Source organism: Gobio gobio (assembly GCF_949357685.1).
Source record: "Gobio gobio genome assembly, chromosome: 19".
Taxonomy (NCBI): Eukaryota; Metazoa; Chordata; class Actinopteri; order Cypriniformes; family Gobionidae; genus Gobio; species Gobio gobio.
The window spans coordinates 17,399,559-17,424,614 of record NC_137112.1 but is presented as its reverse complement, the minus strand read 5'-3'; the positions used below and the strand labels follow the sequence as shown (position 1 = coordinate 17,424,614).

General features: G+C 40.8%; 2 protein-coding genes across 2 annotated transcripts in view; one reads left to right on the top strand and one right to left on the bottom strand.

The window, feature by feature from the left end:
- Positions 1–807: 807 nt before the first annotated feature.
- On the bottom strand, positions 808–8,938 carry diras1a (DIRAS family, GTP-binding RAS-like 1a). Its single transcript, XM_079844216.1, has 2 exons — positions 8,694–8,938; positions 808–3,701 (listed from the first exon to the last, which is right to left on the bottom strand). The coding sequence occupies exon 2, from the start codon at positions 3,644–3,646 to the stop codon at positions 3,059–3,061; it is 588 nt and encodes a 195-aa protein (XP_079700342.1). The 5' UTR covers positions 3,647–3,701; positions 8,694–8,938; the 3' UTR covers positions 808–3,058.
- Positions 8,939–21,849: 12,911 nt separating this feature from the next.
- The window catches only part of apc2 (APC regulator of WNT signaling pathway 2), a 56,256-nt gene continuing 53,049 nt past the window's right edge, over positions 21,850–25,056 (top strand). Inside the window, exon 1 of the mRNA XM_079844082.1 lies at positions 21,850–21,924. The gene's annotated coding sequence lies outside the window, so the exon portion shown is untranslated. The remainder of the gene's footprint in view (positions 21,925–25,056) is intronic.

Genomic DNA, 25,056 nt, shown 5'->3' with positions numbered 1-25,056 from the left:
ACTCTGCCTTCCCGAAGGTAGGTGAGTCTCGACCTCAACGCAGAGATAGTCATGTGGGTACATTAACGATCCACAAATGCTGCCTCAGCGTGCTGAATGCCCAGACACACAAGACAACGGTTGTGACCGTCAGTTGGTGGCAGGGAACGACCACATCCAGAAACACACGGGTGGAATGACATCTTGAAAAAGACGCCGTGTCACACCCATGTACTCTCTTAGGGGAAAAGCTCTTTAACGTGCTGAAGCACACAGGGACATAGTCATAGCAAAAACACAGGGAATAGTGCAGCCTGTGTTTTGCACTCACATGGATTGCCCCACCGAACCATCAGTGTTGCTGTGATAACAGCAGTTTTGCTCTCAGTGAGCTTGTGGTCCTCGCTGTCGTGTCTTCACACCAACACTCAAAACTTCTCCTCTTCGTTCTTTTTCTCTCACTGTGTAAACAGGAACATTCTTCAGCAGCACACAATCGGCTCCAAAGTGAATGACAAATGTGCGCTACATCCACTTCCGTATTTATACCCGCACTGCGGGTGGAACACGAAATGCAAATCTCGCACGCCAATGGCCATTGGCCCGTTCTGTATACGCTCGCAGCTGATAGGGCTCCCAGAAGTGATCCCAATTTGTCGGTGACGTCCGACGTACGTTGAACATGACCGACTGAAGAGGAACATATCTGTTTTCTTTATAAATCCATATTTTCAAACAATGTACGATTATAAGACAATATGTACAAATATTTAATAGTACTAACATTTAATAGGCCACTCAATAAAAAGATTAAACACAACTACAAGCCAAGTATACTTAGAATACTTCATTATACTATTAAGTATATCTCAAGCAAAAGATTGAGTACAGAAATTGAGTACAAAAGATTGAGTATAGTCTAAATATACTTAGAGCTTTCTGTCAGTATCAAGTATACTTAAGTGCAATTTTTGAGAAATACATAAAAAGTAGAATGAAATTATACTTTCTTATTTTTTTTGTTTAAAAGAAGTATACTAATAGCACACTTGAATAAACTTATTTTTCGTAAGGGATATCACAAGAGTTTAAGTTATAAATGATAAATCAATTAATACTGTTCTATATAATGCAATTACTTCATGCATCCTGTAAGAATCACCTTGATAATTGTTGACACATGGCTCATAAGTGCCATTAGTTCTAAGAAAAACTTCATGTGTTTCCAAATGCCACTTGGTTTAATATTTTGTATATAAATTTAGTGCATTTGCATTGTCATGCAATGGCATTTTTACACATGACATGAGGGTCCAAAAGTATCTAAATACTTTTGGGGCCACTGTATACTGTACATAGATGTTCAAAACCACAAAAGAAAACAAGCAGTAATTAATTCCCTTTTGTTTGTGCTTCTTTATTTTTCTGGTCCCTCACATAATATTTATTGAATAAACACTGTATCTGCAGTAAAGTTGTAAACGCAGAGTGTTTGACAAGAAAATTTTTGTAAAGGTTAATGCTCTGTGTTTTGAATGTGCTCAAGATTCTAAAAGTGCTTTTATATTATGTATTGCTAAAGCAAATGGCATTAAATTATCAGAGGAAATATAGACACCGACAGAAAAACAGGGGCTGTACAGGGGCTTTCATTAGTGCTGATAATACACATAGATTTCACATACAGGATATATGTTTTCAGTTAGATAATGAAATGCATATATTAAGATTTTCGAGTGCCATCAACACTTGAAAAACAAAACAGATTAAAACAAAGCACCAATCGACACCCCCAAATCCCCACCCCCCTCACAAAAGATAGCTTTTAGAAATTATCACATTTAGGACTTATTCACTGTGCTTCAATAAGGTATAGCTCTGTTCTCAATGAAAAGATCTCAATCACATTTAATATGAAGGTAGTTTATATCATCAGACATGCATTATGCACTTTACTCTGTTAAACCAGGTTACATCACTGGCAAGCCGGTTAACTAAATGTCCTTCGTCCCGAATTGTTTTCCGATTTGCTTTTGTGCTGCTATGTAATTTGGAAGAGCAGATATTGTCGCCTCCTTAGCTGTGTCCAGGCCTTTTCCTTCTTTGGACGAGAATCCCATACAATGCATAACCAGTTCAAGACATTTATGTCTGCATTTCGACACGGTACCATTAAAGCCACAGCCAGACATAAAAATGGCCACATTGATGATTTGGTCTGTCTTGAATTCAATAAAAAGTCCACAAAAAGCAGTAGAGAGAGCATGTGTGAGAATAGTGGGACGTCCTCCCTGCTTCATGTGTCAGCTCTTATAGTCTTGTAACATAGAGTCACTACAGGAGCCAGAACATACAGGGGAGGGGAGACGATTGAAGGTTTGGATGCACACTAAAGATTACCTGATTAAGACTGAGAGGAATCTATAGTTAAAGGGAAAGTTTACCGAAAAATGAAAGTTCTGTCATCTTTTACTCACCCTTGTGTCATTCCAAACATGCATGGCTTTCTGCCATTGAAAACAAAAAAGAAATATAAAAACCATAAAGGTTTCATAAATGTGGCCCATATGACTTGTGCACTGAATTCCAATATTCTTATGAAGCCATTCAATAGATTTGCGTGGGGAAATGGCTGAAATGATTATTTACTTTAAAGTTTTACATCCACCTTGGATCAATTTGGCACGTTAGTGCAATTTGTAATGATATCTAATTTGTGAACAAATTGTTTGCTTGAATCAAAATCAGTCTGACTGTTTCATTAATGAGTTCAAATTATGGTTATGATTCTAAAATTCACACAGTTAATAAATGATATCATATGACTTCCCTTATAAGACTTGGAATACACCTCAAAAGTCAAATTGAAAATTTCAATGACATTTTTGTTTGCATGGACAAGTTTGGTCAGTACAATTCTATATAAAAAAAAATCATATGGGTTTAAAACGGCAGGATGAAAAGTAAATATGACAGAAGTTTCATTTTTTGGGCTAACTGTTCCTTTAAGTTGAGGGACTTATGTACATTATCAAGGAGTCAGTTACGCGTTGAGTGATGCAACCATGGATCCAGCTTCCTACATCACACTGCACTTCGCCTTCAGCTTGTCTGCACGTCTCTGCTTGCTGGAGCGCATGTTCAGACTCATATCCCGCTTCTTATCCAGGTTCAGGAGCTCCTGAAAAAGCTCCTTCACGTTGGAGTTGGTCTTGGCTGATGTTTCCATGAACGCACATTTCCAGATGTTTGCCTGAGCTTCGCCCTCCTTGGTCTCCACCTCGCGCTGGGTCTCGTCACTCTTGTTACCCACAAGCATGATAGGGATGTTCTCCACATTACCTTTGATGGCCAGAACTTGCTGGTAGATGGGTTTCAGCTCCTCCAGCGACTGCCTGCTGGTGATGGAGTAGACCAGGATGAAGGCGTGGCCCTTGGAGATGGACAGACGCTGCATAGCAGGGAACTGGTGGCTGCCAGTGGTGTCCGTGATCTCCAGAGTGCATACGCTCTTGTCGCAGCTGATGACCTGCCGGTATGTGTCCTCCACCGTAGGGATGTAGGTGTCCCTGAAGGTGCCCTTAACGAAGCGCAGAACCAGGGAGCTCTTGCCCACGCCCCCTGCTCCAAAGACCACCACCCGGTAATCATTACTCTGCTCTGGCATGCTGCTCAGGTTTATCGGGGTATGTGGCGGTTAAGACTCAATTATCCCCTGAGATCTGAAAAAGGAAAAAGGTTTAATTTGCTACACATCCACATAAGAAGAGTATCCAATATAAATGTGTCTTCTGAGGTGAACATTTAAACACAAATGAATAGAGATTTTGAAAACATTCTAATTTCCAAACATCAAACCAGGAAAAAAATACTTCTAGCCTATTCCAATCAATCTATTAACAAGGAAAGGAAGACCTGGTACATCTCCAAGTGACCTACTACATTATTACACCATCTGTTTGAATATCCTATAGTGGATTTTGCCCATACCGACAAGTATGGAATGAAAATGGGCAACCAATAAATCAGTGATAGTTTTTAAAATCAATAATATATATGAACTTGTTTATAGTGAGTAAATGGAAATGTAAAGCCACTGAATGTATATTATAATTTAATTATTAAATAAAACAATTAAAAAATAAATAACAAATTGCTATGCCTCACCACTACTCACACACTAAATTATTATTATTAATTTTTTATTGTCATTTGAAATATATTTAAAGGAACACGCTGACTTTTTGGGACTTTATTCACCATATCCCCCAGAGTTAGATAGAAAATCTAGTCTAGAAAATCGCAACTTTACGCAATTTTACGTCGGTCTTAGTACACAATGTAACTATACACAACATGTAAATAGGAAAATGTTGGCGTTATTTTGTCACTTATTGAGCAGTAGGCTAGATGGAGCCGTTTACCTCCAGTATTTGAGCTAAGCTAGGCTAGCGGTGGGTGCGTCAGACAGAGCTATGGCACGCACAGAGATGAGAATGGTATGTATGGATTTATCTAACTCTGGGGGATACAGTGAATAAGCTAAAGTCCCAAAAAGTCGGTGTGTTTCTTTAATGATGTAAACTCACGTCTTGTTTTTTTAAATGTCCTTTTAGAATGGTATCATATGTTTTATCTATGTGCTTCTCATAAACATTATACTGTACTGATGTTTGAGATTTATATATTTTATTGTTTTCACTTTTTACACATAACTACATCATAAATCAGGAAGCTCTTTTTTTCCTCCAAAGATTGTGCTGTAATTATTAACGGGATAAACATAAAACAACAATATATGCGTGTCCCTTTTGTGTGTCCTTATTTTTCTCACATTTTACCCTAAAATTAAAGGAATTTTTTGTTGCATTAGGGCAATGGGAGTTTTCGGGGAAAATTTTCTTCAAAGTCATTTCAGTTTTCCCACTATCCCAGCTTAACATGAGATGGTTTAAAATAAACCATTTGTAGGCCGATTCCACCAAATGTGTAAACACTGTGGCTGTGTGGCACTATCAAAACATGGATCTGTTTGTTTGAGCTCTCAGACTAGCACAATATTGCAACATCGACACAATCAACAGTGTGCATTTTTGGCAGGACTCTCTGGTTTCTGACCAACTTGGGTAAGTGTTTGGAATGATAGTTTGATGCTAGTGGCTCAGAAATGGCACATTTCATCTATAATTTGTAAGGACATAAAAAAAATTCTTAAAATTGGCTTAATTATCTTAAAGCACAATATAATTTCTGATTCCTTTATTTTCATTAATGTTGTCATGAGATCTACACGATATCATTGGTGACAGGGTTGCCTGACAATAAAAAAACCCATCTGAAATTGCTAGTAGATTTCACAGTTAATTACAAAGAATGAGAAAGAATGAGAAAGAATGAGAAAGAAACACAATTATATATATATATATATATATATATATATATATATATATATATATATATATATATATATATATATATATATATATATATATATATGTTTTTTTTGTTGTTTTTTTTTTTTTTTTAGAAATAATGATATGGTGTTCCAGTATTCCTATATGGTGGATCTTTAATGTTCAGAACTTTCCTGAATGTTTGAGTCTCTCTCTCTCTCTCTCTCTCTCTCTCTCTCTCTCTCTCTCTCTCTCTCTCTCTCTCTCTCTCTCTCTCTCTTTCTCTATCTCTATACATTAGTGTATGCCACTGTATGTCTGTGTGCCTTTGTGAACTGAGTAGGATGGTCTCTGCTGCCATCAGCATCAAGGTCATCTATTAATGACTCATTTGTCTTGCTGTGAAGCAGCCGTTGGACCCAGTCTCCTGTGGAAAGCAAGTTCACACCAGATATTTCTGGCATCTTACTGAATTTTTGTAGCACTTCCTGACATTCTCAACAGAGAAACGAAATGCCTAATTTTTACAAGATAGACTCCATATAGTACACACACCAGACCAATGCGGTCTGATGAACAGAGAACCTGTCTGAATTTTTAAGAGCTTGAAAATACTCTGTGGGTCACACATCTACTCTAAAATTCAGCGGTTCTTCTGAATTAGCAGTAATGATTACTATCACTCAGATGAACAGAGACCAGATGAGCATCTTCCTTTCTTTTTACTTGAAGCATAAAATGAGTGGAAAGAAGTTTTGAATATGTAAGTCATTTTGTTTTTCTATGTGCATAGAACCAAAGTCAATCTTTCATAAAACTGACTCATACATTTCATATTCCATCATTTTTCTCTCCTAGTAAAACTGACCAGAGGTCAGGCACTTTATATTGAGAGTTAGTAAATGCCCCCAATTGGAGGTAATGCGCAGAGATGCGACATGCTGTTTGAGAACCATGGAAGAGTGATATGAAAGATAAATGCCAGATCCATGATAAATAAATGACTGGATGAGGAAGATCTTCTTCTCCCCAAACACACACACACACACACATATATATAAAGAGGTGAAAGGCGCAAATAAAAATAAAAACAAATATGTATGCTTTTATTTATTAAACGTTTTTTAAACAAAATAAACTACTTTTATGATTTATTTTTACACAAAATATGCTCCATAAATGTTCAATACAAACATATATGTGTGCTGCAATCATACACTATGGGAGTAGTGAAAAAGGATGAAGCAGGATAGTTCACATTTTTGTGGTGCCATCAGCTAATCAGCGTTGTCATGACATAATTGGATTTACTAATTGGATTTCTCAAGTGTAGGGAAGCCCATTTTGGCCAAATAAGAAAAGATGTTTTGTGTATATCATATTAGCACATAAAAATTCATAATAATGAAAGTCCTACTTATGAGATAACAAGTCAAACGTACGACATACTAAGTAATAATCATTAAATAAAAAATTGAAATGACAAAAATTCTAAATAATAACATAAAAAGTCAAAAGGATGACCTAAAAAGTCATTAAAAATGTGACCATCATATTTTCAAGCTTTTATGTAATAATAATGACTTGTAATTATAATTTCATTATTATGACTTTTAATGTGATGTTTTATTAATATTTTCGATTTAGTATGTCATAATTTCAACTTTTTATATAATTATTATGATTTACCAAATGTTTTTACAGTTCATCAACTGGAAAAATTGTTCTAGAAATGATAACAGTGATATCAGTCCATTGTGTCGTTATCTCTATAGCTGTTTGGATTTCACTATTCTCTTAGAATTAGAACAATTATTAAAACTTTATTGTTATTGTTATGGTTATCATCCTTGGTGTGAATGGGTCATTAATATTATTAATATCAATAAATATCTATTTATTGAACATTGGTGTTATTTATCATATTGCTGCTGCTTCGTTTTATAACGCATTGAGCTACTTTAAAACTATGGATTACAATGATTTTGCCATGGTTAATATTCCAAAGCCTGTGTCTGCTTGGTTGGCTATGGGTGCGCGATGCCCACTGAGGCACCACAGAAGATAATATTGCATTAGTTTTCTGCTGGTTTGTACCAGTTTGCATGATGACTGCATACATCAGGCCTTTGTACACCTAAGCTGTATTAGAGATTCTCCTTGAGCCACTTAGGGATTTCTCAGTTGTGCATCGTTTTTGGGACTATGGGAATTCTCCGGTTGCTGTGGAAACAGACCTCTAGGGCATGTATAGGGTGATTGACAGAATGAGCAAAAACAAGAATGAGAGAATGTCATCAGAGATACTAAAAAAAAGAAGACGTGGGTAAAATAAAAAAAAAACGATTTCTAATGTTGCATGTCATCTTTCTGTCAGTTACCCTAGTAACCAACTGGCAAACAGTGGGTTTAATTTACGTCACTGCAGCCTATACAATGAGGTGAAAGAAACTATTTATAGTGAAAGGAAAATATGTTATCTCAGATTTTTTTCTTATAGGCTATTCGTAGACAAAATAATTAACTGATCCAGACTGATTATTTGAATTTTCCGAAAAAATACTTAAAATCTACAGCTATTTCCCCTGAGGTGAGGAAATGTGTAATTGAGGTGATCTAGAAGGCGACAGGAGACATGCAAACGTCTATCACATGTGATGTCTAAAAATACCACAACCCACCAACTAAATTCTTACTCAAGCTCGATCCTGAGTCCTTGAAATCACTGGTAGAATGCAGATCTGAGATTGTCCGCATCTTTTAATCAACGGGGTTTGCTGTTACATCTAGCGTTAATATTGCGCGTAAATACATAGGCAACATTCAAAACAGGCATCCTGTTATTTTCACTCAGCCAGTTGGGCAATAAAGCACATATAGGCAATGCAACATGAATGAACAAGCATTTCGAAGCAATGAGAGGCCGTGGATAACAGAACACGCTATTTAAAATTTCTTTTAACTTAATCGCGTCTCGTTCACATTCATACGGAAACGAATCATCCGAGCTTTCACATGAATTCGCACCGAACGAAACGTCATTATAAGAAGGAAGAGAACGATATTTTTTAATATATAATCGCTTGTTTGTCGCCAAATGAGTATCGTTCGCGCACGCAGGCGATGGATAACAAAATGCAAAGGCTCCTCAAAGTCATACGTTGCTGTGCGCCTAAAGATGCTATTGCGGTCCGTCACACGAAATTATACAAGGACGCGCGTCACAGGAGCGTATCGATACATGAAAGCCGCGTTTGTCTAAATGCTTTACATATTAAAACAATTATGTACATATAGCAAGTGAAAGCAATGTATTCTTACCTGGCGACTGTGTTGCAACGTCCCAAATCTTGTTAGTCATAAATTATAGGAAGCATTAGGAGATCAGATACACGACAAATGTCTTACATTCTCTGCCGTACCAGTCCCGTTTCATTTTCTCGTGTTATTTGCATGGCGTAAATCGAGTGATGTCGCTGAAAATGCTGTTATTGCTCTTTGGGCGGGCGGGCGCGCGCGCTCCAGCTGTCCTACCACGTCCTCTCTGACGCACGCAAGCACGCGATATGCGGCTCACCCCCGCGTCCTGTGTCCCGTTACACGACGAGAACAAAAACCCCACCTGCTCTATACCGTAAAAACTGTTCTCCATCTACGCCATGTTGATCACACAACATTGTTCCGTCACTAAAGGGGGATGTTACATTAATAAAACACCATTTTGTCCTTTATTGGCCCACACTAGGCATGGATGGAGAAACTGGAAGGATACAATTTCAATATCTATAAGAAAATAGTGTTTTATCAAATACAAGAAATAAAAGGACTAACATTCAGATCTGTTTGGGCTATTAGTAGCCTACGCACCGGTAAAAATGTATAGGCCTATAAACGGCGATATGGTTATATATGGTTAAATCATCATACAACACATTATTTTGAGATTGGGGATCAGATACCATGCGTGCACCTGCTGATGTAATCAGGTTGTATGATTTAGCCTACGCATTGACGCATGCATTTAACTTACTCTTATGTTTTAATTTAAACAAATGACACACACACACAATAGCTATATATTGTAAAAACAACAGACTCCCACGCTTATCTAAGGTGTGCTCATCTTGGCGTCAGGATGACCACTTTTGTTCAGTAGTGTATTAGTATTTGTCTCCCTCCAATGGTTTTCTGATGCATCGTCAAAGCAATCATTTTACAGTAAATTAAGCCTATAAAACCTTCAAGACAGCATGCAGTGTTGGAGAGATTCGATTATTATACAGGGAATGAACAAGCATGTAACGTGTAGGCCTATATCTCAAGTAGGCCAACATGAATGTTAGTAAAAAAAATAAATTTATTTTAGGGTTAAATTCTCGCTATTTACTAGTTGTTTATAAGCATGCATATTACTAGGATATAGGCTGTTTATTATTGCTTATAAAACATTAATGCCTTATTCTGCATTAACTTATTCTACATCCCTTAATTCTAACTAATACCTAAATTTAAACGCTACAAAAACTACCTTACTAACTATTAATAAGCAGTAAATTAGGAGTTTTTTTTAAGCAAAAGTTGTAGTTTATTGTGAACATGTGTTCCCCATACTAAAGTGTTACCAAAATAATAATAATAATAATAATTAAAAACTCATTAGCATCATACTTCATGGTCACATGCGCCTTAACGCTAAATTCGAAATAATTTTCTTTAATACGTATGATGTAATGGCATGCCATTTAAATTAGCCTACTCTTTTGCAAAAAGACTACTGACTTTTTATAAGACTACTGACCAATTTATATATATATATATATAAATGACTGTATCTTAATTTTTACACAACATGAATCACAATATAGTTTATTTCATGATGATCTTGATGTTTGAATGTAAAATGCTAACCAAAGTGAAACCTGTTTTAATATATTAGCCATGTTACCTGTGATAGTGACAGCTTTTTGTTTCAAAGAGAGTGCGTCTCATCAGACATGTTTCACATTAACCACTATGGTTCTCTGGCAACCAGGTGCTGTTGGCGTGTGGATGGGCGTTCGGAACGCATTGGGGGTTTTATGTTTTAGCTGAGGATGGTGTTGTTTAAGTGGTGCCAAATTAAATAACTAATCAGTTTTTACAACAGAAATTAATCAATCAAAATCTTACATTAGCTTTTTTCTAAAGCAAAATGAATTTCCTATTATCACTGTAAAGCTGCTTTGAGGCAATCTGTGTTGCAAAAAACGCTATATAAATCAAGGTGACTTGACTTGACTATGAATGTGTTATTTCATTGTTTTATTCTTATAGCACAATTTATAAAACTATTAATACTTATAACAAAAACACTCAATGAGTTTGTAAAACTAAAAGCACAAACACTGCTTTGCACTCAGTTTGCAGTTTTGTAACACACACTTTGCAAAACTGTAGGTACAATCCACTGCACAGCACTCTTTTTTTGCGGAACACAGCTGACTGCTTTACACTCAATTTCCAAATGATCAACACACTCCTAGCAAAACTATACACATGTATGGCTATTATTTACACTATTTTGCCAACTGTCTGGTACACTGTCACATGTGAAAACTGTTTTAGATAATTAGTTCACTTTGCAGTCAGCTTAAGCACTATAAATAAGCCACAGGTAAACTGTACGTGTGGAGTACAATGGAGGGAGCAGGAAGAGTGAGAAGAGTGAGAATTAGAGGAGCCCGAGGGAGAGGACGTGGAGATGAAGAAGTAGGAGGAAGAGGACGTGGAGGTGAAGAAGTAGGAGGAAGATGAGGAGGAAGAGGACGCGGAGGTGAAGAAGCGAGAGGGAGAGGATGACAAGAACAAGGAGGTGAAGTTAGAGGAAGAGGACAAGGAGGAGCAAGAGGGGGACGCAGAGGGGGAAGAGGAAGGGTAAGAAGAGTAAGAAATAGAATTACTGATGACATCAGAGCTACAATAGTGGACCATGTAATCAACCATGGAATGACCCTGAGGGAAGCTGGCCAACAGGTTTAGCCTAACTTGAGCCGCTAAACTGTAGCAAGCATCATAAGGACATTTCGAAATGAGAATCGGTTAGTACAGTAACTTTGCACTAAGTTTTGTAGCACTGCCATACCCTAATGAGCAACACAACAATACCATACATGTAAAAATACTGAAATTGTTACTTTACAGAATTGCTAGAAGTCCAGATGCTGGGGGCAGAGGAAAAATGTTCACTGTTCAAATAATTCCATAAGGCTACGAGAAATTCAGCAGCGCATAATTGAGGATGACACCACCTTCAAAAACATACACAATGTGTGTCACGATACATGGATTCACTGGCTCATTTCTCTTTAGATGTATGTTTGGTTGTGTCTGAGGCGTGGTCACTGATCACAGCAATCATCATCACCATCAGCTGCACCTCATTCACCTGCCTATATAATTGCCTCACCTGCTATCTGTGTTTGTCGATCGTTGCAGTTTGTCCTGGTGTGTTTTCGTGTGCAGTCGTCCTCCCTGGTGGTCGTGTGTTGAGGATTCCGCTTCCTGGAGTTCCCGTTGCCTGGTCTTGCCCATTGCATCCCTGTGTCACGCCATGCCTGTCTCCTTCATCTCTCTGCCTGCTTCAGACATTCTTCTTGGACTTTGTAGTGAAACGTTCGTTGTTTACAAGGAGGAAGAAGGCAGGGTCAGCGTGACTGGTACTCGTGGTTTTTATTCAACTTCTCTTTATACAACATAAACGTGCGCACACCGCGCTTCCAATAACTCAGGCTCAAATAATTTGTACAGTTTTCTTTGTCCAGTCCGTCTCACGACCACGAGTTCCCAGCCAGTGTCTCTCTCTCAGTGGCCAATTCCCATCTGGCTTATATACCGTCTCTCCGTGCCAATCACTGCAATTAGACACAGGTGTTTCTCATTATGCACTTGACCTACTTACTCACCGTCACTCTCCTGACTCTCTCTCTCCGTGCAGACTTTGCTAAACCACGCCCCCTCTGCCACATACCCCCACCGTTCGACTCAGGCCGAGGCCCCATCCGGCCTGCAGCCCCCCCCCCCCCCCCCCCCCCCATTTCTGGAGAGGAAGTCAGCTACAACCATCTGGGCCCCCGGCCTGTGGACCACCTTGAACTTAAAAGGCTGTAAAGCTAGATACCAACGGGTGATCCGCGGGTTGGTATCCTTCATACGGTGGAGCCACTGCAGGGGTGCGTGGTCCGAACAGAGGGTGAACTCCCTTCCCAGGAGGTAATATCTGAGGGTGAGGACGGCCCACCTAATGGCCAAACACTCCTTTTCTATGGTGCTGTACTTAGTCTCTCTCTTAGAGAGCTTACGACTAACGTACAGCACCGGCCGCTCCTCACCCCCCACCTCCTGGGACAGGACTGCGCCCAACCCCCTGTCCGACGCATCAGTCTGCAAAAAAAACGGAAGAGAAAAATCAGGAGAATGCAATAACGGTCCACCACATAAAGCAGCCTTCACCTGGGAAAAAGCCAGCTGGCACGGCTCCGTCCGCTGGACGGTATCTGGTGCTTTTTTTTTAGTGAGGTCAGTCAGCGGGCTAGTAAGGTCCGAATAATTAGGTACAAACCTTCTATAATATCCTGCTAGCCCCAGGAACTGCCTCACCTCCTTTTTGGTCTTGGGTCTCGGACAGGTTGCAACTGCTGCCGTCTTATCAATTTGGGGACGCACCTGTCCATGGCCCAAGTGGAAGCCCAGATACCTGACTTCCACTCGCCCAACTGCACACTTTTTCGGGTTGGCCGTCAGCCCCGCCCCTCTCAGCGATCCCAGTACCGCTCGCAAGTGCTGCATATGCCGCTGCCAGTCATTACTATAGATGACGATGTCATCTAAATACGCCGCGGCATATGCAGCATGCGGTCTCAGAATTCGGTCCATGAGATGCTGAAAGGTGGCTGGTGCCCCGAACAACCCGAAAGGAAGCGTAACAAATTGGTGTAATCCAAACGGCGTTGTGAAAGCGGTCTTTTCCTCGGATAATGGTGTCAGAGGGATCTGTCAATACCCTTTTGTTAAATCCAATGTCGAATAAAAGCGAGCGTACCTAGTCGATCAAGCAGCTCGTCAACCCGAGGCATTGGATATGCGTCAAATTTTGACACAGCGTTCACCTTGCGGTAGTCCACACAGAAACGGATCGAGCCGTCCGTTTTAGGAACTAAAACTTTCGGGCTCGCCCAATCGCTATGGGACTATTCTATTACGCCCATGTCCAGCATTGCCTCTAATTCTCCCTGAACTATTTTCTTTTTATGCTCAGGCAAGCGATCGGCCGGCTGCGCACCACAACACCCGGCTCTGTCTCAATATGGTGATGAATGAGGTTTGTTCGACCGGGCAAGGGCGAGAACACGTCTGCAAATTCTGCTTGCAACTGGGCTACGTCAGTGAGCTGCAAGGGTGAGAGGTGATCTCCCCCTGGGGCCAGAGCAAGGGATTGCACTTTGGTACTCACTTCTGGCCCGAGATCCTCCTCTCCACTCACCACCGTCGCTAGCATCACTGACTCCACCTCCCTCCACTTTTTCAGGAGATTAAGGTGGTAAATTTGACGTGCCCCGTTCCTGTCCGTTCTAACCACCTCATAATCGAGATCCCCAACTCGTCGTGTGACCTCAAATGGTCCTTGCCACTTGGCGAGTAATTTAAAGCTAGACGTGGGCAATAATACAAGTACCTTCTCTCCCGGTGTAAATTCTCGTATCCTAGTTCCCCTGTCATATAAGCGGCACTGTCTGTCTTGGGCCTGTAGCAAATTCTCCCTCGAGAGCCGCCCAAAAGTGTGGAGTTTTGCTCTCAGGTCCAACACATACTGAATTTCATTTTTACTTTCGGAGGGTCCCTCCTCCCAAGCCTCTCGCATGACGTCAAGCACCCCCCGTGGTTGACGCCCATACAGAAGCTCGAAGGGGGAAAACCCCGTGGAGGCTTGCGGGACCTCACGTACCGCGAATAGCAGGGGTTCTAGCCATTTGTCCCAATTTTTGGCGTCATCCTGGACGAACTTACGAATCATTGTTTTTAACGTGCGATTAAATCGTTCCACCAAGCCGTCTGTTTGTGGGTGATAGACACTGGTGCGAATCGATTTAATGCCCAATAATTCGTAAAGCTCGCGTAACGTACGTGACATAAACGGCGTGCCTTGATCAGTGAGAATCTCTTTCGGGATTCCCACTCGGGAGATTAGGCTAAACAGTGCGTCCGCCACACTCTTCGCTGAAATGGTGCGGAGCGCTACTGCCTCAGGATATCGAGTTGCATAATCCACCAGGACTAATGGAAATCGATGTCCTCGTGCAGATCGTTCTAATGGCCCGATGAGGTCCATACCAATTCTCTCGAAGGGGACCTGCATGAGAGGAAGGGGGCGCAATGGCGCTTTTGGGGCGGCCGGCGGATTTACCAACTGACATTCCCGACATGCAGCACACCATCTGCGTACATTCTCGTGAATGCCCGGCCAGAAAAATCGGGTCATTAAACGATTTAATGTGGAGGTCATTCCCAAATGCCCAGCCATCGGATTACAATGAGCCGCCTGGAAAAGCATTTCCCGGCGGTTTTTGGGTACTAACAACTGAGTTGTATCCTGCTTTGTCTGAGCGTCCTGGGTCACTCGATACAACTTATCTTTTAAAATAGCAAAATACGGATATGAGAGCGGCCGTGCAGGGTGGACAGGCTGACCGTCGATGGACTGGACCTGATCAAATGCATTTTTTAGCGATTCATCCTGGGATTTCTCCAGGGGAAAATCATCGCGCTCCGAAAGGTTTAGTCTTTCAACAGCGCTCCTTTCCCCTGCAGCCACTCCCAGAGGTCCCGGCTCAGCCTCGCCCACCTGCACCGCCGCACCCCTTCCGTGCTCTCTGTCCTCCCAGGAGACATCCGCACATAGCGTTCCCAATAATAACCTAAACCCCGGCCAATTCGTCCCTAAAATTAGCAGATGCCGGAGGTGCGAACTAACCGCCACCTCCACTTTATGCTTTTGGCCCCGAAACTGAATAGTGACTGTCATTAGTGGATATTTCAAAACATCCCCGTGCACGCACCTTACCGTAACCATGCGGCCACTATCCAATGCCCCCGGTTGCATCAAGCTTTGGTGGATGGAGGTCTGGTTACAACCGGAATCCACCAAAGCGTGATAAGTACCCCCCTCAATACTCACAGGTATTTGGTACAACCCAGCCTGATCGAGGGCAGCCTGCGGGGCGTCCGGGACCCGGACCAGCGTCCCCACCTCCATGACCGGGCACCTATCGATGAAGTGGCCCGGATCCCCGCAACGCCAACAGGCCGGCCCGGGCCTCCCCGCCGCTCTATGAGCAGGAAGCAGGTCAAGGGATTGACGCGGAGAGAAGGAAGGAATGGGGTTAAAAGTGTGTCCCGGATGGGTAGGCCCCGCCTCCCGGGGTGGAGCGGGAACGGAATTCGGTGACTCCCTATTCCCCCCAGACCTCCATCGTGGTGGGACTCCCGGTGGTAGGCTCCGGCGAGTCCGTGGCATCGGGACCGGCCTGTGAGGGAGAGAGAGAGAGTGAGAGACAGGGGAAGGGGTAGAGAGAGAGACTGAAGGGAGGGGTCCGCCACCAGCTGATCCTCCGCCAGTTGGATGGCCAAGTCCAGCGACTCCGGACGGTGGCACTAGACCCACTGCGCTGTCTTCGTGGGCAGTAGGGCTATAAACTGTTCCAGCACCACCAGATCGACGACTTTGTCCGTGTCGCTTCCCTCAGCCATCAGCCATTTGCGGCACGCGTCCCGGAGCTGCTGTGCGAGTACAAAGGGCCGGCCACTCTCCCCCAGGTCCAGCAATCGGAACCGCGGGCGATGTTGCTCAGGGGAGAGGCCGACCCGCTGGAGGATGGCCTTCTTTAAGTCTTGGTACACCAGGAGATTCGGGACCGGCAGTTGTTGGGCCGCTATTTGCGCCTCCCCCGTTAGGAGAGGGATTAGGCGCAGCGGCCAATGATCCTCGTCCCACCCACTGGCCTCAGCCGTCTTCTCAAACAGGTCCAGGAACGTCCTGTGCGCCCATTTTGGTGAGAGGCAGCTGCGTGGGTGGGCCTGCTGATGGCTTTGGCTCGGCCCGAACCTCCCGGCCCATCCAGCTCCGGAACGCCTTGCGGTTCTCCTGCTGGGCGTGAACGAGGACCTGGAACCGCCGTTCCTGATCCTCTCTCATGTCCACGAGCGCCTGATGATGGTGGAGGCCCGCGAGTGATGTGATGATGTCCGCAAACGGCGATCCTGACGGGCTCTGCATCCTGGCGGCGGCACTCTTCTTCCTCCCGGTTTTCGGCACCACTGTAGTGAAACGTTCGTTGTTTACAAGGAGGAAGAAGGCAGGGTCAGCGTGACTGGTACTCGTGGTTTTTATTCAACTTCTCTTTATACAACATAAACGTGCGCACACAGCGCTTCCAATAACTCAGGCTCAAATAATTTGTACAGTTTTCTTTGTCCAGTCCGTCTCACGGCCACGAGTTCCCAGCCAGTGTCTCTCTCTCAGTGGCCCATTCCCATCTGGCTTATATACCGTCTCTCCGCGCCAATCACTGCAATTAGACACAGGTGTTTCTCATTATGCACTTGACCTACTTACTCACCGTCACTCTCCTGACTCTCTCTCTCCGTGCAGACTTTGCTAAACCACGCCCCCTCTGCCACAGACTTATTCCTTGGACTTATTCCTTGAGTCCTTGTCAGTAAATAAAGAGATCTTTTCACTCACTATTGGATCCTCATCTGTTTCCTGCATTATCCACGTGACAATGTGAGCATTTCTGTATTATGTTGTGTACTTGCCCACAATAGAATCCGAATGAAACAAATCTATGATTTGTTTCTTTCTAAGTCCCTTTTGAAAGAAACAGTGAACGTGTAAAGCAACTGCGATATGACTATGTGCAGGTAAGCTATAGTATCATTGGTACTGAATCTGGAAGTGCATACTGTTGTGCTGTGCATGGGCCTGCTGTGCTGCATTTGTTTTGTCTTGTCCAGAGAGTGATGGAGCTACAGGCAGATGCTATGGTCATGAGCAGCTTTTTGTGGATGAGGCAGGTTTTAACCTCACTAAAACAAGGAGACGTGGCAGGAACATTATTGGACGCCGTGCCATAATCAATGTTCCAGGACAATGTGGTGGTAACATAACTATGTGTGCAGCTATAAGTCAAAATGGTCTTGTTCACCATCATGCAACCCTAGGCCCATATAACACTGCACACATTATTACATTCCTGGACACCTTACATGACATGCTCATTAATGTTCAGAGACCAGAGCAGACCAGATACGTCATCATATGGGACAATGTTAGTTTCCATAGGGATGCTTTGGTCCGGTTTACAGATCACCCACTCTTCACTGTACTTAACCTCCCCCCATACTCTCCATTCTTGAATCCAATTGAAGAGTTCTTCTCTGCCTGACTATTGACCAGGCATCATGTCAGGCCTGGATACAGAATTACAGAAGATATTTTCCCCGGTGCCTTGGACTAGATGACATTGCATATGATGTAGACAAAATTTTGTGGCCGGAACCAGGCCCTGTCCACACGAACGCGGGTATTTTCAAAACCTCAGCTTTTTCTACACTGTTTGGCTGTTCGTCCACATGCGAACGCAGTATCCGGTAACTGAAACCAGACTTTTTCTAAAACTCCGGAAAATCCGGTTACAGCGTTGTCATGTAAATGGTGAAACCGGAGATTTTGGCTTGTTAAGTCGAAGTGTGCGCTGTTCTCTCCTTTGTTTGACGTCAGATTGTGCGCCGTTATCTCTTTTGTTTACATGAGTGGAGTGTACTACGCAATGGCGGACGTAGCTTTTTAACTCTGCTAACAGCTCTTATCACATGTATACAGATACATGCACAGTTATCTCATTGTATTGCAGAACAGAGGCGCCAGAATGCAATAATACAAAATAGTAAGGCAAGTGTGTGAAGCTATTACAGTCCACTTGGGCCCTGCCCCTGTGTACAGTTACCTGTCACTGAGTCCAGAGTAAAGGAACTTGTAGAAGGGTTTCACTGAGCCCATGGCATTCCTCAGTGCATCAGTGCCGTGGATGTGAACGTTGTGGAAATCAGGCAGCCAATCATAGCGTGGTTTTGCGTTTTCATGTGGACAGAGATTTTTTTTTTAACCGTGCTTGTGTAAACGCAATGGTTTTTAAAACGGAGGAAAAACTCTGGTTATAAAAATACCTGTGTATGTGTGGACTAGGCCCCAGAGAGATCACTTCTTTTTTTTTTCTCAGTGAAATTACTATTTTGTGTTTTGACTTGGAAAAAAACTTGTTTGTTTTGACATGTGTAAATAAAAACCAGTACTTGAAATTTGGATCCCTGTATGTTACAGTTTTTTCTCAATTGCTTCAGCACAATTTTTAAACCAGGGCCCAGTTTGTCAAAACACTACACACAATTAACACAACCCTACACCAAAGTAGCACAACATTTCAGATCATTTGCAAAAATGAACACTTTTGTCAAAACTATACTCGACTTCATAAGAACAATATTTTGTTACCATTCAAAACACACACATTTCATATGACTTCAATCGTTTTGAAGAAGTTACACACTGCTGTTGCTTACCTAAAACAATTTTAGCAAGTCTAATTCTCAGTGATTAGAGTATGTAAATGAAGTACACAGAGAAAGTGCAACTATTCAATAGTTCACCAAACACTACACAAGACCAATGCTGCATATTGATGAAAATATTTATTTCTCTCCACATTGTAAAATCATTCGATTCATTCATTGTTTTTTATATCTGCTGAGGTTGGGCTGAAGTCTCTGTCCAGCCTCTTTCAATGTCAATCCATGGGTACTCAGTAGTACCCATGGGTACCAAGGTTGCCCGAATCACATCTGATAAATTTGGTCCCCGTCTTCTTTGGCCACATCCTACTCCAGGTCTACCTCTTCCTACCCCCCTCTTCCCCTCTCATCCCCCTTCCCCTCTCTTCCTCTCTTCCCCTCTCATCCCCCCTTCCCCTCTTTTCCTCTCTTCCCCTCTCTACCCCTGTCTACAATTTAGCAATCATGTGTTTGTGCACCTGTTGGCTATGTTTAACAGATTGGCTCATAGGTGTGGTAATTTGACTGTCAGTGCTTTGGAATTGCAAGGAAGTGACATCATGATATACTTATGTGTCTGATGTATATACAAGTGTGTTTAGTTTTTGGCAAATCACTGTGTGTAATGTTTTGCAAATAGTGTGAAGCTGACAATGTGCTTACAGTTGTGCAAATCTAAGGTTTTGCTAATTGTGGGAAAAGTTTAATTGTACAGTTTTTTACAATCGCTATGACAATTTTTTCAATACTTTTAACAAATTTCCTAAACACTTAACGCACCAACACAACTCACGCAATTGCCAAAATGATTAATTTCATGCTCAAAATCACACATTGTAAACTAAACTCCATAACTAATTTTCAAAATACGATAATACACTAACACAATACACTATGTCGACCAAAACCCTACCACATGTTCTCTTCCAACAGGAGCATTTAGTCAATCATAGCACAATGTCATAAAAGCACTAACACTAGATGGAATTACAGAAACTGCATTATTTTTTAATAAAGTAATAGTATAACTTTTTAATAGTATTACTGCCGTTATACAATAGACAGTATATTTTATTGATCACAGATTGTGTGTCTTTTGAGGACTCCACATTTTTGTTTTGTTAGGTTTAGTAAATGCATGCATTTTGTTTCTTTTGCTGCAGAAATGCGATACAAAAAATGAATGACCCATCTCAGAGTAGCTCTATAGAATGCCCTTCAGTTTTATTTCATTATCAGCAATCACCATGTTGACAATAGCAAGTCCCTGTTCTTCATTCAGGAGCTTTCCTCTGCCCCTGAGGGAGGTAGATGTTGAATCCTAAAATACATTTAGGGACCAGAGGCATACAGTCACTGTAATGCATGGTAAAATGATTTACACGTTGCAGTAGGAGAAGCCCTTATACAATGTCCTGTTGGTTTCTTGAAAAATCTGGATAATGGATGCCATTGTGTCCCAGCTGAGATTTAGCTGTACTCGTTCACCAGCCTCTCTGTATGATAGCCTGTGGTTTATGACATGGTCTATGATAGTAGCTCTTATTTCATCAGTTACCCTAATTCCGGCCCTTCTTTGAGCACCACCATGCATTCTAACTCCTCAATCTCTACCTTGATCTTGTCCAGGCATTCCTCTCCCTTGCCCTTGTCCAAATCCTCTCCCTTGTCCTGGTACTCATCTTCCTCTCCCTCATGCAGGTATTTTTCTTACTTTCTTTGTGTTGCTCTATATTGTTCCTTTTTCCACACAAAATAAGCCCAAAGATGTCCTCTTTTACTGTATACCATATGGTCATGTGATTGAAAGAACATCAACACCTGAACAATTCCTAGACAGGAATCAGCTGTGATTTATATATTTGCATAACTTCAATCGGCTGTTTCTCAGTACCAATGGAATAAAATACTAGGGATGAATTTGTGTTTCAATTCACAATATGAACACAAGCTGTTTACCTTGACTTTAGCCTATAAGGTTAGGTTTAGAAAAGGTGTTATCTGTTCTGATATAGAGTGTTAAAGCATTGGTAAATTTGGCAGTAAAAATCCATTGTTTTGGTCTTAGTTGAGCTTGTGTGTAAAATAAGTTCAAGCATTTTAAATTTGTGTTAACTATATGCATTTTGTGTAAAAGCAACAATAAATGTGTTAATTACACAGACAGATGTTGTGCTAATTGCGTTAAGAGTTTAGCAAAATTTGTTAAAAGTAGTTAAAATTGTCATAGCGATTGTAAAAAACTATAATACACACTCAATACTTCAAATCTATTATGGAACAACACAAATGTTTTGGAGGATGACATGTAATGGTCATTCAAGTGCAAGAAAAAAAACACATGCTGATGAAATGCATGCAAGTAATTTCAGATAAAAGAATCCAAATGCATAAATATCACACTAAAGACTTTTACTATTCTCTTGGACTATATGGCGAGCCTGTGAATCAAAGTCATACATCACCATTGAAAGACTATAATGTTACAGTTTTTTTCTGATGGCATAAGCACATTTTTTTGTAACTAGCTATTGGCTATTTTTTGCAAAACTCTACTCACAAATAAGAAAACCCTTCATCAAATCAGCAAAACGTAGTTTTCTTTTACATCATGTATGTACCTTCATTATATAGATGACACTTGCCTGTAAGTAGCCTATATATATATACATGTATATATAACATATTGACAGATATATTTTTTTTTTTACATATTTTGACAATATTTTATTTACGTTCGCGATCAAAATTTTAAAAAGAGAAGGAGAAAAGCGTATGTGTGTGTGGGAGGGAGAGAGAGAGGCGTGACATCAGAGCGCGCAGCATCACTGAATGCAAGGCATCATCCCCACAGAGAAAGACAGCAGCGCCTCCACGCCCAGTAAAAACCACCAATGCTGCTGAACATGAGGTAAGATTTAAACAAATTAAATCTATTGGCGTATATGTTAAATCATGGATCATAACACATGCATGTTTGCGGGTATTTGTGCGTTAAATTTAACGATGAAATGTGTGTCCGTGAGACGTGTTGGGTCCTGATGAAAATATTTATGAGGGCGCCAGAGAGGGCTGCTCACCAGAAGCGTTTTCCCACGAATCTTAAGATTTAATGCCTAAATAAGATTAAAATGAACTGCCTGATACAACACAATGCTTATTGTTTCCGGGATCTAAAAAACTAAGATTTAATTTGTCTGATATCGTAACTAAAATATCACGATCAAGGTCAACAACAAAACATCAAAGATATCTGCTCTGCCCGAGTCATGGGCTTTAATATTCACAAATTCGAGGGTCATTTTCTTGTTCAAGTTATGATAAAAGCTTTTTATCAGCCATTTGAAGCCATTCGATGTCCATAGAAGTAAGGAAAGGATCATGTGTAAATGTGTTTCGGCCTCCATCACCTTGAATTTTGCATGAGCACAAAGAAAATGTGACGATTTATTTTATTAGATTCGTATGTACATTATTTGAGCAGTCTTTTTCGGAAACTGGTTTTCATCCTAAACCAGACTCTGAATTAGACATAGCTCAATGAACATCAGAGCTATATAAAACTATTATAATAAAATGATTGTTTTATTATAGATAGATAGATAGATAGATAGATAGATAGATAGATAGATAGATAGATAGATAGATAGATAGATAGATAGATAGATAGATAGTCCCCTTAATTTCTTTATGAAGAATGCACAAATACCTTGGTCTACATTTATTCATGGCATAGAACTATTGCCTAAAATAACCACTTTACTGAAAGAGAAATGTAATAGCAATAAACAAATTCATAGTGAGGTAAATGGTAAATCCAGATTTTATTTGAAGAATTATTGTATCTGCCATTTGATAAGTGTTACAAGTAGGATAGTACCGACAGAGTGATCAGGAATTAGGAATACGTTTATTTTATAATGATCAACTGACTGTACATTATTCTTGTGTAAAAAACACATGGACATGAAATATTGATTTGAGAGATTTTTTTTATTAGCATTCTTATAGAGACCACTAAGAGATAGAAAATGAGCATAGCTATTTAGCATGTATATATTGTATATTATATGGACACCATCATTATTCTAAATTATTAGTTAACTTAATGTGGCAAGTGACCAAGAATTCCAGGTTAACCTGTAATAATATTTGACATTTCAAGACAGTTTGTCTTGTCTATGAACTTATGTAATGTTATGTGAGAATAATAGAAACTGACAACCGAGATGTTATTCCTAGTAGTAAAACCTTGCTGGCTATTCAAACACAAGATGGTGGTGCTTCATGAACCAACTATAGAAGTTGTTTGCTTAGGCGAGTCTTGGAAATATTCTAATGAAAATGACAGTTAATCTTTAAATGGCCGGTTCAGTTTTGTTTAGTTTTGTACAGGCCAGTTCAGTTCACATTCAACATCATATTCATATATATATAACAAGTAGTAGTTGTATATATATATACACCTTTTGAAGTGAAACTCAACACTGCATCTTGGAACGAAGCTATGGGGAACATAGCTCATAGCTCAACGTTGTCATCAGCGTGTTGGGGGTCTGAAGCATGTATATAAATGTGTGTAAACACAATAATCTTATTGGCTGACAACAGTCCGATATGTCATTAACAGAGAAGTATAAGAAGGTGCTTACAATGTATATCATCAGCTTTTTTGTCTTCACAGGAGCCATTTGTTTGTAGTAGCCTGTGCGAGGACGATTTAGTATGGAAAACTTAGACAAGTGTTTCGGGAAGTGTGTGCCTCTGTGTCCCAGTTTTCTGACACTTGAGGACACACGATTTGTACATTTGGTTATTGGGTGAGGAGCATATGCGTTCAGTTCTCAATGGGTTCTGTATACGCCCATTGTGATTAATTTGTGATGAGGAAGCTCCATTCACACTTGACTGCCTTCTCAAGAGATGAGGGACAAGCGTCTGCTTGAAGAGGTGCGGTTGAAGAGGTGAATATATTACTTGCATTGAACCCTCTCAGCCTGCCAGCCCCTCATATGAGTTGTTGGAATGTATGGCCCACGCCACTACAAGAATGGATCTGGTGTAGGATAACAAGACCTGAGGGAAGGACGCGCCGTGAATGATTGACACATCTGACCTGGCTAAGTAAGAGCCGGCAAGCATTCCCTCAGCATGGCGGAGTGGGTATTTGTTCCCCCAGCATCAATCCATGATGCAGTGTTGAGTTCAAAAGGGAACATCTCAAGTTATGACTGTAACCATAGTTCCCTGAGAAGGGGAACGAGACACTGGGTCTTGTTTGTCTCCTTTAAACAAAAAAATTGGTGAAGTACATTGCTCTAGGGAACTCCGGTAATGATGTCATGGACTGTCATCGGCCATTAAAATTGTTGTGTTTACACATGTGCTTCAGACACCGGACACTGACGTAACCTGAGATGTTTTTTTGTTTTTTGTTTGCAGTTGTTGTGTTTAGTGGTGTTGTTCAAAATATAGAAAGCTTATCTAATTTCTTTTGTTTATAAATAGAAGGTCTGATGTGTGATATTTTTTCCTTCCTCAGAATATGTTTGATGTCAAAGCTGACATTTTAATGAAGGTTTAGTCATGTTGTGGTCAGCGTCGATTGATATGTCCCATATATATTATATTTCGGACCTACTTTATATTAGGTGGCCTTAACTGCTATGTACTAATATTTTAATTAATCATTTGACACAATGCACTTATTGTGTACATACATGTTTTTAACATTGTACTTACATTTTTTTAATTAGCTGCATGTAATTACATCTGTAATTAATTTCTGTAATTACATTTATAATTACACTGTTGACCCTTCCCTTACACCTAACCCTACCCTTAAACTTACCCATACCACCACACCTTTAGCCCTATCCACCTCAATAACAGCACAAGTGTGTTGCAATACAATATGAGCACAATAAGTACATAGTAGTTAAGGCCACCTTATATAAAGTGTGGCCGATATTTCTGTTAAAAGACATGCAAGAACTTCAGTTTTGAAGCTGAAACTTGTCTGGTTTTTCCCTAAAGCCTGATC